Source organism: Blennius ocellaris (assembly GCF_963422515.1).
Source record: "Blennius ocellaris genome assembly, chromosome: 16".
Taxonomy (NCBI): Eukaryota; Metazoa; Chordata; class Actinopteri; order Blenniiformes; family Blenniidae; genus Blennius; species Blennius ocellaris.
In genome coordinates, this window is record NC_137665.1 from 9,580,877 (window position 1) to 9,594,504 (window position 13,628).

Consider the following 13,628-nt stretch of genomic DNA (forward strand, 5'->3'; position numbering starts at 1 on the left):
CACTGTGTGCACACAAACTGTGGCACTGCATGCTGCACGGTGTACTACACGTTATCACCCCTCCCACCCACCCAAAAAAAAAAAATACAACATACAGGCTGCAGAGGCGCGTAAAACCAAACTTTACGCGCCTCCGCGCAGCGGCTCCAGTGAAAGAAGCGCATGAGCGCAGGAGATATATTAAAAGAGCAAATATCTACTGTGTGATACTTTATGACTTAACAGCGCCTTACAACCCTCAATTGCATAAACCAGATGAAAAAACATCCACTCATCACCCTATACAGTCGCATTTGTGAATTTTATAAAGTGCAAATTGTAGCCTATTTATTTAAGTAATAAAACACACACGAATAACAAATGCTAGTAGTTGATTACACCTATGTGAGTGTCTGTAATTTGTTCACAAGACAAGCAGAATTGGGAAAGTTATACTTTTCCAACGTTCAGAATCCCCCTGGTGTACCCCTATGGACTAATGTGAAGGAAAGCAAAGCTCACAGCAGTAATCAGTAAATCCTAAAGTAATTGTTGAGATTAGCCGAGAGGCTCCTTGAGCAATAAATCAGACCTGCCTCTTTATTGTCACTCAATTCATTACAGTATGAAGCAGCTGAAGAAATGTTTTTCCATATGTTTCATTCTAAATGTAGAATAATTAAACTGAGAATTATTTGAGCCGCCTGTAATTCTGGTATGAATTTAATCTGATCTTAACCGAGAATGTTGTAGTTTATTTCCGCTGCCAATCATTTTGTCACACCAGCCAGATCAGATATGACAGGAAAAAAAACAAGACAGGGAGCATGACGCTCCACACAACTGGTCTCGTTCTCAGATTTGAAGTTACAGGAACGTGAAGAAAGGTGAAGAACCTATAATCCTATAATGACCAGTTGGTGTCGCTGTTCTACAGCCTAAATTTGGCATCGCTTTCAGTGGCGGGACTTCCAAACAGTTGCAAGTTCCCCATTTGCAAAGTATCCCTATTTCCTACCATTGCAATTCATGCAATTATGAAATATAACATAAATAAATAAATAAATAAATAAATAAATAAATAAATAAATAAATAAATAAATAAATAAATAAATAAATAAATAATATAGGCTCCTTCAGTTTCTCAAAAACATCCCAAAGATATGTTATTTGTTCCCACTGACTGCATTTTACACCGTCGGCACATTGATTTTCTCACCATTACAGCGTTTGAATACTTTTTCATCAGTGTCCTGTTTCTTTATGTTTCCATTCAGTAATGAAATAATCTGTAATGAGTGCAAGTCACGTTTTTGCTGGTACCTTTTTACACTGCAGAGGTATCATCAACTCATCAACTCAAAGGGTTTATTGGTGTTTTCTGCACATATAATAACTCCACAAATTGTACCTAAATGTAAATGAATGTCTGCAGTACTTTGCTCATTCGGACTTTGAAGGACTCCCTCCCCCCAACAATGAACCTTGTCATGGTTTCATGGCTTTGGTATGATGGCCTTAAACAAAACTTGATGTCTCTAAATTTGTGGAGGTGGGGGGGGGGGGGCATGGGGGTGAGGAAGACAGAATTTTGCATTTCTGACATTTCATTTGTGGCACATCACAGTCAACCTCATGGCTCAAGCCATGGGGAACAATGTGTGTGTGTGTGTGTGTGTGTGTGTGTGTGTGTGTGTGTGTGTGTGTGTGTGTGTGTGTGTGTGTGTGTGTGTGTGTGTGTGTGTGTGTGTGTGTGTGTGTGTGTGTGTGTGTGTGTGTGTGTGTGTCTGTGTGTCTCTGTGTGTCTCTGTGTGTGTGTGTCAGTCAGAGGAGGAGTGTGAAAGCAATGCAAGATTAACTGCGAGAGAAAAGCCAGACTAGTTTTTCTCGTTTCGGCATATCTTAAGAAGGCAGGACGTCCTCTTATAAACAGTGAAACTCAGAGCCGAGGATCCAGCGAGAACAACCGCGTTCTGTCTGTCATAAAGCTCTGAATCATTGCGAAAAGGTACAGTGAATAATTTATCCTTTGATTCAATGTATGTAAACAGGGTGTGTTTGTTTTTAAGGGGGGGAAGAGACATTTAAAGAGATTTGTTTTATGTCTTTATTAAGTTTCTCACATCATTATTACCTTTGTTGCTTTCATCTTAATACTTAAGAGTATTGCATTCAATGCTTTGACTGTTTTAGTAAGCTGACAATGCTAACAATGCAGTATGCACATCTTTATGCAGAATAAATTGTCAGATTTAAACAAGAAATGTCACTGTGTAAAAACACCGTTTGACCTTTCGTGAATCTGACTTCACCTGAACTATTTCTCAATCAAGCTGTGATGGTTGTGTCATCTGCATACCTTCAGGCAGCAGTGGTTTTTCCTGTAGTGTCTATCTGTCACTTACCTGTGTGTGGTCATGCGAATGTGCACAGAGAAGTACTCTGCATTCTTCAGGAATGTGGTGATATTGAGCCCCCCCCCCTCACCCGATTCATCACCTTTGTTTGACCATACTCAGTTGAAGTCGATGTGTCCGTTTTGTAAAGTTAGGTGTGTCTAAATTAGCTCTTTTACGTGTTGTCAGGTGTGGATTTTCCACCTTGTAAAACAAAGAAGTACAATCTGAGAGGAGAATTTAAGGTGTGGATCACAAATCATCTATTCAATAGACGCATTCCGATGAAATAACAAAGAGAATTTCTTCACACTGATGTTTAGTGAGAGTATCCAGACATTGCCACTTATTGTTTTGCTTAATAAATGCAACAGATGTCTGCCCGGCCTCCTCCGATGGTCCCCAGAAAACCCTCGGGTGTTCGAGTCATGGTGTCCCCTGGGGAAGAGCTTCCATCTGGTGGGCTGCTGGGGTACACTCACTCTGTGAAAAGTATGCTTCTCTGTATCTTATTACGTCTCAACCTGAATCTATCACAATTTCTCTTGCGGGGACATGAAATTGTCTGTATTATGGACTATGTACAGTCATGATCTTGTGATTTCACTTGGTGAAATTGTATTAAAAAAAAATGATTTGAAACCATCCAGACACATTTTTCAATGTGCTCAGATAGCAGTACCAACGGGGAGGCAGATCATAGCTCTCTACTGAATGCTGAAAGAGAAGTGGTATGTACAAAGCCTCAATTCAAATAATATTTCGGACTGTTCTTTGGATAAGTATTTTTTTAAAAAGTAATCTAAACTGAAGGTTTATCGCGATTTGTGCAAAAAAATTAAAATTGTCCTATCATATATACAATGCATCTTTGTCATAAACACAGCTGTTGTTTAATGGTGTCATCTGACCTTAAAAAACTGTTCAGTAATCAATAAACAACATTGCAAAACTTCCTATTCTCTCTATGAATGATTCGAATTTGTTTTGAATTTGCAGAATTGCATTGGATTTTTGCAGTAAGGGTTGGTAGGGTTCAACCAATCAGACATGGTGCAGTGTTGTGGCAAAAGTGTTAGCAAAAGATGAGCCGGGTTCATTTCTGATGCATTACATTTCTATATTTCTATAAATGCCACTATTAGGCTCGAGTCAATTAATTGTTATTAACTGTCTCTAATTAAGTATTTAAACATTGTCAATACTTGTATTAGTTTGGGATACATATCTGGTATGTACATAGTAGAGGTTATCTTTATTGCAGGTTATTAATAACGTGTTTTGCCTAATCTATCCCTCAGGAGATTCTGAACCACTGCTTTGACGACGTGGAGAGATTCATGTCACGTTTGCAGCAGACAGCTGAGGCCCAAACCGTCCTTAACCAAAGGAAACAAAAGAACAGCAAAAAGAGCAAAAAGAAGGTGGAGGAAGATGGTGAGACTTATTCTACTATCACGTGAACAAAGAGGCATTAATGTTGAAAGTTTCTTCGTGACCCGGAGACCAACGCTGTCCTCTGATGTTCTGCACAAAATGAAGGTGGAAATTTAAAAACCAAAAGGCTGACACCATTTTACACACTTTCAGGCAGGTTTTCCTCCAGAGTGAGTGTGACAGAAATATGGCTCGGACGTCAGTGCAGCTGCAGATGTGTCAGTCTGAAGAGAACCAGTTCATACCTTTTGGATTGACAGCCTGTCTGGTGCTATGTGCAACGTGGTGCCATGAAAACAGTCATAAAAATATCTGTGTTGAATGTCGTAAATCACTAAATTGCTTTTAAGTAATAGCTTCAACTTTCAGGGAGTTTTTCTTGTCACATCAATATTAATCTATTGATAAACAAAGAGGATTTGATTTTGATAGCTTACCATTTCACTTGAGTGTGATGCAGCCCCACTGTAACAGGCATATTGCATTTTGTTGTTTTAGTCACGGTTGTGTTTGTGTGCAGATGATTTGCTGGCCATGAAAGCGTGCCCGCCAACAGAGCAAGAGTTTGTGGACATCTTTCAGAAGTTCAAGTACTCATTCTGCCTGCTGGTGAGATTGACGAATCATAATATCACTGCTCAAAGTTTGATTAAAAGAAAAAAAAAAAAATGGAAATGATGATTATTTGCTGTTGGTTTCTTTTGTAGGACCGCCTCAAGTCCTCCATTTCTCGGCCTGATGCACCGGAGCTGCTGCACCACGTCTTCGTGCCTCTCAGACTGGTGAGACGTTCACCTTGTTCAGTCCCGCGTTTGTTTCCCTTCCCTCTGACCGTCGTCCCCACCGTGGTGATCTACTCCTCTGTACAGATGGTGAAAACCACCGGAGGCCCAGAATTAGGTGCATCTGTGACGAGTCCTGCCCTGACCGGCGGTGCCGTTTCACTGCTGCGGGAGCACCTGACCGAGGACGAGAAGCAGCTGTGGAATTCATTAGGAAACCACTGGACGTCACGTCGGTTCGTGTCGATCTGCGCGCACGCGCCAGTTTGAAGCGCGTGGCGTCACGCTGGCTTAACGGGACACTGGTTTTCTCCTCCAGCTCTGACCTCAGCGCGCCCGTTCCCCCGTATTCACCTGCCTTCCTGGACGGGTGGCAACCATCGGCGTACGACTCAGCCGGCCAGCGTTTTCAAGATCCCATCGAGTCGCAGCACAAACAGGAGGCTTCCAGGGAAAGCAGGCAGATGCAGCATCATCAGGGTGAAGGTCAACAAACTGCAGAAGGCACGAAGGAAGAGTAAGAGTCTGAAAAGTCACTTTACAGAGCCGATTATAAAGTAGGTGTGACGGCAGAAACTCCGTCGTAAGTCGTAATGGGAGTGGATGTTATTCAGGCTGACATTAAATATTTCTCCTTGATCCTATTTGGAAACACGCCAAATAATGTGAGTCCACGTGGTTTAATTGACCCATTCTTCCTGTGATGCAGTTTAAGATTGTATGTCTTTTGTTTTGCAGCGACGGCAATGGACTCCCACCCGAGGGTGAAAGACTCTACTGCTGTAGCTATGACTTTGTGGCGAGGAACAGCAGTGAGCTGTCGGTGCTCCAAGGAGAAACACTGGAGGTGCACGGCCACGGGCAGACAAGCCGCTTTGTGATCCGCTTGTGAGTGGATTTCCTCTTGACGTAGCGATGCGAAACTCTTTCGCAGGTCGTCGAATCGTCAAAGCGGTGGTGGAAGTGTCGCAATCGCTTCGACCAGATTGGATTCGTTCCTTTTAATATCCTGGAGCCTCTGTCCGCTCTGAACAACACGGGGAGAAACAGCCCAGTGGAGCGCAGAGAGTCAAAGGTACAAGCAGATGCACCCAATTCTGGGCCTCCAGTGGTTTTCACTTTCTTTGTCGCTGCTTGCGAACATTCACGCGTTACCTTTTCTGATCCTGATACAATTTGACGTCCCACCACCAGAAGGTGCCTCTGTCTCCTCAGAAAAAGTACTTCTCGTACGTTCCAACGAGCCCCACAGCGACAAGTCCAACGACGCGACCTCAGAGTCTGTTTCTACCAGCCACGATGCAGGGAGAAGAGGACGACCGCGGTAACATACACTGACGCAGAGGCAGACGAATGAACTTCTCGAGACCCTCCACAGTGAAAATAACATCCTGAAGGTCTGCGTGTGTGTGTGTGTGTGTGTGTTTTCACAGTACTGATCATGAATGAAGAGCTGATTCAGCGGCTCGCAGAGAAAAAAAGCTCCATTCGTCGACAGTCGACTTCTCGCTCGAGCGACACAGCAACGCCTCTGAACTACCACTCGCCACCTTCGGATGTGAAGGCCTGGCTCACCGCCAAGGGCTTCAGTCAGCCGTGAGTGTTGCATCGAGACTTTACAAACTTGAGTAGAAACCTCCAGTGGAGCCATTCAACATGTTTTTGTTTTTTTTTGCTCATAAATGACTAATAGTTGTGATTCAGTTCAATTCGATCACCTCGATTCTCTTCTGTCCTGAACCACAGCAAGAGTGTTGTTGGAACTCGTCATGTTCAATTCTGCCTCACGGATGCCGAAGAGTAATTTATGTGCTGGTTTCCTCATCCATTAGGACAATCCAGAGCCTGGGCATTTTAACAGGAGCACAGCTCTTCTCCCTGAACAAGGACGAGCTCCGCACAGTGTTGCCAGAAGAAGGAGCGAGAGTTTACAGCCAGATAACAGTGCAAAAGGCCCTTCTGGAGGTTTGTTTGGAGGTTTTCTTTTTTCTGGACGCGTTCACGGTTTGATGTTTGCTTATACTCAGGTCCATGTGTCTTTGTTTGTTTGCGCAACCTTGACGGAAGCACAGCCAGTTATTCTGTCAACAAATGATGATGCAAAAGCTGAACTTTTCTCCCTTAAAAGAAACGCAATCTGCTGAGAACAGAACTAAGAATAGGTGCCAATTCAGACAGTGGGTTTTCACTATAATATCTGATTCAACAATGAGGGAAGAAATATGAAGTATCATGAAGTTTTTCAATCCGCAGTTTGACGGAACAAACAGTATGTAGTTGAAAAGATGAGATTGTCATAAGCTCAATGTTATAAAAAGGCTTATTAGGGATGTACTATCATTCTATCAACAGAGATATTGGTTGAAATGTGTGTTGCAACTCCCTGCATATTTTTATTTCTTTTGCCGATTGTGGAAAAAAAAAAAAGACTAAATGTATTGTGATGCCCTCTTCAGGACGTGCGGAAATCTTCGGAGCTCGAGGAAGTGATGGAGAAGCAGAAGCAGAAGATCAGCCTGGAATCATAGAGCGACGCACTGGAAGAGTCATTATATCTAATCCACTGACACAGATGCGACATCAAGCATTATTTCATATGAAGGATGTATTTAATCAGTTAATCAAACCTGCTGCTAAATCGTATCCGACTACTTTTGAACGTGAGAACTCAGTTATACTCTGATTGAACTCATCTAGATTTGTGCTTTTTTGCCAAACTCTGCGCAAGTTTACTGATTTTCTTCTCAGCTTCTAGTTTTCACTGTTGTTTTATTAACTGATGTGTTGTTGTTTTTTTGTTATTCCTTGTTTAGTTATTCTTGATGCAGCTGCATACTGTTGCTTTAACAAATGTTTAATCCTCACAAGACAATGAACACCAATTTATTCTCAATGTATTAGCTTTATTAAAGTATAATATGCATTCTTGTTTTTCTATTGCAAGAGAGATGACCGATGTACTTTACAGACAATACATGATAAAGTCACATTTCATATTGAGTACAATACCAAAGACCCGTGTCACAATTTAGCAGACGTGCCAAGAAATAAAACTTGTTGGATTAGAAAGTAACTATAACAGTCAGTGGGGGGAAATTGACGCAGTGCTGTGCAGGGCACAACAGTATGTCCCTGTTTTGTTTTGGGTTTTGTTATTTCAAACAAGTAACATCCATAAGAGGTCAAACGATTTTATGTAAACAGTATTTGAAATTAAAGTTCCTTCAAATCTGTGGGAGGAAAAAAACAAAATTTTCATGATATGAAATGTCATTCACATAAAGAAATGACATAAAAATCATTATATATTTTTCTAATGTTGCAATATTATTATAGCAGCTGTTAATGTAAAACCATAATTAGCTAGAGACACTGTAGCCTATAATAAATCCTTAACACACATGAACATGTTACAGTGGTTTGAATAACAAAATGTCACATTTCTTTAATCTCACGTAATCCAAATATGGGTGAACTTGCTGAGGTATGTTTTTTCACGCTTAACACTGAATATGGCTCCTGTCTTCAATCTCCACAACTTCAATTGAATCGAACCTCTGAGCAGCGACTCCGGCAGCTTTTTTTTTTTTTTTTACTGATGCTCTCTCTTCATGATCAACATATCCAGGTATGGTAACAGCAGTCCCAGTCCAGGAGGTCTTTGTCTTTAAACCACAGCTGGATCTCCCTCTGGGCTCCCTGCAGTGAATCGCTGGCGTGGACCACGTTCCTTGAAATGAGCAACACGTTAGTATTTTACAACAGACAAAAAAAACTTGAAAACTGAGCGTGTGTGTATAGAGATAAGAACATGTAAGTCCAGGTTACCTGCTCACGTGGAGACTGAAGTCTCCTCTGATTGTGCCTGACTGGGCCTGAGCGGGGTTGGTGTGTCCCACCATGCAGCGTGATGTCTGGACAACATTATCTCCTTCCCACACCTGAAAGGAAGGAAAGTAACACACATGCATTACAATGACTGGAGGAAAAGATCATGAAATAGAAATAGTTGGGGTTTTTTTTAAATCCCATAAAAAAAACAGAGAGGGACTCTCACCATTGCGATCACAGGCCCTGAAGTCATGTACGCTTGAACTTCAGGGTAGAACGGCTTCGCCGTCAGTTCGCAATAGTGCTGAGACAGCAGATCCTTGGACACCTTCGCGACAGAGACAAGCAAACTCACAGGCTGCAAATCGCTCAGGCACTGACGAACCTTTTCCAGACTTCAATACCTGCAGCATCTTTATCCCGACGAGCTTGAAGCCCCGCCGTTCAAACCGCTGGATTATCTGCCCCACCAGACCACGCTGGATGCCGTCTGGCTTAACGGCTATAAAAGTCCGCTCTGAGGAGGCTGGGGGACCGGCTGGAAGACAAGGAGGGGAAAAGACGTCCACCTCATGTCGCTCTAACATGAACACGCTGACATTATCATCAGCCTTATGAGAAGAGAACAATCAACAATCACCTGTATAAACACAGGTATCAAGTGTAATCACACTGACAGATTCTTCTGTCACGTGAGACGAAACGACAGGGACAGAAACTTATGATCTGAACCTACTCACCAATCAGATTAGTCATGAAATCTAATGGAAGGTAATTAAGGACAAATGACCCATTATGGTAGTTCCTAAAGTAGAGTTCTCTGGAATCAGCCCTTTGCTTGACTTGTTTTCTGACCTCTCAGTTTCACGCCACACGTGTCAACAGAAGTTCTATCTGTACTGTTTTGCATCACATCAGAGATAACAACAACACAGAGAGGGAAAGTCAACGACTGACAAAAGGACTTGAGTCCAGTGAGGCAGGAATATTTATGGGATACCTCTGTTTTCTACTAACTGCTGCTCAAGGTATTTAAAGTTAAAGTATTAGTATGTTTCACCCGTTACTCTTGAATGGACTCAAATCTGTTGTCACTATGAGGCAAGAGAGCTAATTACAACACTGTAATTGTCCAATAATGCACAAAGCACACTCATCATATCTTTTTCTGTCTTTCTTTTGTACAAGACTACATCTTACTCCCTGTCAGTTCTTTTTTTTCTTCTTTTTTTTTCTTTTCCCCCCCTGCCAGTTCTTACTCTAATTTAAATAAAGAGGTCCATTCAGTATTTCCTCCTTCTCACAAGAGTATTTTTAAAATCTAAATTTAGTACTTTTGTCTATGGTGGCTATACTTTCCCTGACCATTACACTTGAATCCTGACATGATATTAAAATCTGCTGATATGGAGGCCTCGCAGTAGCAGAAGAATGAATGATTGAATGAATGAATGAATGAATGAATGAATGGATTGATTATTGGATGGACGGGTTTTGTAAACTTGTTTTTGTTGCTCAAAGGATGTCAAGTTCCTACCGTTTGATTGCGTAAAAGCTGCAACACAAACACACACACACACACACACACACACACACACACACACACACACACACACACACACACACACACACACAAAAAAACCCCTGTTGGTTCGCAGGTCAAAGTCAGATTGGTTCAGCTTGGACTCACTGAGAGCAGCAGCAAAACCACACACGGGCAAATGAGTGACTGCACGAGATCAATTAAAAAACACACGTGACTATCGACGTGAGGAGCTTTGTCTTAGGCTGTTTGTAAAAAAAAATAAAAATTAAACCCGGTGACATGGTGCAGCATCAATCAATCTTTAATACTGCTTCATCCTGTTCAGGGCGCTGGAGACGATCCAGGGAAAAAGGCAGGGTCCACCATGGACAGGTCATCAGCCCGTCACAGTGCAAACACACACATATACGTTGACACTTCTCGCGATTTAAGTTCAGAAATTAAACCTTACACGCCTTTTTTGAGACAGTTTTGATGAAATTGGATCAGCTGTAATCATCCTGTCAGCGTTGCGCAGAGCGCGCAGAGATTTTTTGGGATGAATAACGCGCACCGGGGCGCGTCGTTATCTCACATCAAAGTCAACTTCAGTGTTTCTAACCCAGATCCAGTTCATGACCCTGTTTGGCAAAGTTTCGCAAATTGACCCTCTTCCTGTGAAGTTTGTAAAAAGATTAAACAAAACAAAACAAAACAAAAAAAACCCAGTGTGATTTAGAGATAAAAGCACAGACTCGGTGTCAATAAGTATTCTGCTGAAAATGCACGTTTTTTTTTTTTGTTATTCACTATCGTCAATATAAACAAATCATTCAACGTGTTTGTCGATTCGATTTTTCGCTGTAACGTTCAAAGAATTGCAGGCAGAATTTAAAAAAAAAATCTGTCAGTGCAAAGAATGAGGAAAGACAAACTTTCTTTCCTTCTGGTCAGCTGATCTAAAGTCTTACTTGATTTGTTCCTGTGCCCAGCCCTTTGCGCAGCGAGAGTCCCAAACGGAAAACTCTTCTTGGGCCCCGAACAAAAGTGTTGGAGGACCCTGATGAAAACACGCCGCTGCAACATGACCGTGTTTTGTCGGCTCGTCCAGGCTGAAGTCAAACCTCCTCGATAATAAAAAAAAAAACCTCACGAGTCGTCCCTCCTGTGTGTCTCCCCTCAGCCACTACATCCAAACATTTAACTCTATGGTGCCAGGTCTGCGCGCTCAGGAGCCTCACCTGACCTTTGTCATATATCTTTATTTACTTTTTTTTTTTTTTTTTTTTTTTTTGCTGCCAACAACATATCACCACGATTTTCTGATCGTTTTTTTTTTTTTTTTTTTTTTCATTCTTAAAAGAGAAATAGTTTTTTGTTTTTTTTAAACACAGCATGTCTAATCTAACCTGACTTCAGATAGTCATATTCCATATCAACTACCCCGGCATCGCGCATGCGCGACACAAGGTGTGACGTTTAAAATATGTAGAGAAATACAATAAAGATATAAGGAGACACCTCATTGACTGTCCCTTCCTGACGTTTCAGCGTGGCCGCCATCTTGGATGAGGCTGCTTCCATTCCAGTTAATTCATTTCTTTTTTTTTTTTTTTTTTTTTTAAGGTTTTGCACAAATAACATAATTAGCACTCCCAGAATTTTCAACCCAATTTCTCGTGGTTTTGTTTGTTCTGAAAACAGCCCACGCAAAAAAAAAGTATTCAGAGGTAAAATCCTTCAAACCCTGCAGTTTAATTTGTTCATTTAGTATGGAAAGCCCACTTTTAATGTAATAAAATCTTATTGCATCTCAACTATGAGTCATGATTATTTAATCTGTAAACTATGTCTTTCCAGAGAGGAAAACTTAACTATCTATCTATACATCCATCATTTAGTATAAAAACAAGATTTGAACTTCATTTTATTCAAGCTCAGGTAGTAGTTCATCAAACTTCCCTTCCAATATAAAATCAACACTTAGTAAATTTACAGATTTTCATGTCTGTAGTTGTTACATGACATCCTCATGAATTTCTTTTTTTTTAAATCAAAGATTCTGTACAGAAATAAATGTGATTCATTCGTTTATAAGATGATACTGCAGCATCCAATGTAGTGGCTGATGTATAACAATCGTATAAGAATAAACAAGAAAATAGATTCTCAAGAGCTTGCAGGAGTTTGTATGCAGCTCACGTCACTGCTTTGGTAATTTCATGATTATGCAGAGTAATTAACCAAGCGTGATCAGTTTAGTCCATCACAGTTGCAAGAATGTCATTGCAAAGTAAAGAAGGGTCAGCGCAAGAGAATAAGGACAATTCTTCTTTTGTAATTTGACAAAAAGTAATATAATAAAAGCACCCTTTTGCCAGAACAGCCTGAGCTGTAACCTGATGAAGGAATGTAATATTTGTTCATGGGTTTATTACTTATTCTGATAGTAGAAAACACAAATGCTTCCGTTGCTTTGATTTTCAGACAGACATATCATAGCCATATCTATATTTCTGTATATCTACTTCTCCATTGTCTGAATCCCTGCACAAACTTCCAGATCTGGACTTGTTTGCTTACGCGCAATATTTACTCTGGACGTGCGTCCATGTGGGTCAGCGCTGTTCTGTTAACTGGTAACCGGGAACAAATCATTGATTGATGTATTTTCACCCATGTTCTTCTGTGGAATAATAAATTTCCTTCTTTACATATGTTAACGATTACACAGCTAATCTCTCTGTTGACAGTCTTCATCATATTAACTGACCTAATGGTCATTACACCGACTTTGTTTCAACATTTGTAAAACAACGAAAACCCTCCTTTTTTTTTTTTTTTTTTTTAAACATTCACCACTTATTAACAACTGTAATAGATGACGAATCACTTACGTCTGTTGAAACATTCAAAAGCCAAAAGTACTTTTGTCAAGCAAAGTCGTCTGTCTCAACGTTCTTGGGGTAAACATTAGACGTTGTACAACAGTGCAAACAGCCATGTTCTATTACTGAAAGTACAAATTGATTATAAATGTCATCATACAGCAGTGATACTGACAAAGTCCTGCTCAACTTCACCGAAATCTCACAACTTTTCTGAAAAGTACATCTGAGTTTCTGTCTGTTGATACAGCATAAACTGAATAGTCATCAATTGTACTGATTTTTGCCTGATTATTGACACCGTGACACATCTTGTCACATTTAATTTCATGTTATAAAAGATCTAAACTCACTGAAAACATTGGTTTGACCAATGCTGGTTGCATTATGTTCAGTTTCTACAGCAGCAGAGTCAAATTACTGCAGTGTTTATGTTGCCATGTTACCGCAGGAAGAGAGCACAGTTACAGGTGGAAAGTTAAAGTTGCTTTAACTAACCTTTTCTGTGAATGGTAGTGACTCGAAAGGCATTTTAGTTACGCCGTCAAATCTCAACACCCACAGATATTTCCCTTTTGTAAAAGATGCCATTTCCTTTATTTTAAGATAAACTTCCTTGATATCAATGTTCACACACACCGGTGGCATAACTCCTAAAATCAGGACTAAATATAAATGTGCATTTCCATGTAGAAGAGTATTTTGAGCTTCTTTTTAAATTTCTCGATATTATTAACTACTGTTCTTTAGGAGGTCTGCAGGGGGTTTCAACATCTCCAGTGCAAAGGTC

At 40.7% G+C, this 13,628-nt stretch overlaps 2 protein-coding genes across 2 annotated transcripts; one reads left to right on the forward strand and one right to left on the reverse strand.

Annotated features, from left to right (window-relative positions):
- Positions 1–2,749: 2,749 nt before the first annotated feature.
- On the forward strand, positions 2,750–7,302 carry eps8l1a (EPS8 signaling adaptor L1a; the record flags this gene model as incomplete). Its single annotated transcript, XM_080510877.1, has 13 exons — positions 2,750–2,867; positions 3,048–3,106; positions 3,677–3,812; positions 4,333–4,421; positions 4,520–4,594; positions 4,682–4,830; positions 4,914–5,111; positions 5,333–5,441; positions 5,529–5,669; positions 5,789–5,918; positions 6,028–6,190; positions 6,427–6,559; positions 7,051–7,302. 13 exons carry the CDS (start codon positions 2,750–2,752, stop codon positions 7,120–7,122), a joined length of 1,572 nt encoding a protein of 523 aa, XP_080367003.1. The 3' UTR covers positions 7,123–7,302.
- A 907-nt stretch (positions 7,303–8,209) lies between these two features.
- LOC308141712 (nucleoside diphosphate kinase-like) lies at positions 8,210–11,513 on the reverse strand (the record flags this gene model as incomplete). The annotated part of the gene is made up of 5 exons (XM_080511921.1): positions 8,210–8,324; positions 8,423–8,535; positions 8,652–8,753; positions 8,830–8,963; positions 11,495–11,513. The coding sequence occupies 5 exons, from the start codon at positions 11,511–11,513 to the stop codon at positions 8,210–8,212; spliced, it is 483 nt and encodes a 160-aa protein (XP_080368047.1).
- Between the last annotated feature and the right edge of the window lie 2,115 nt (positions 11,514–13,628).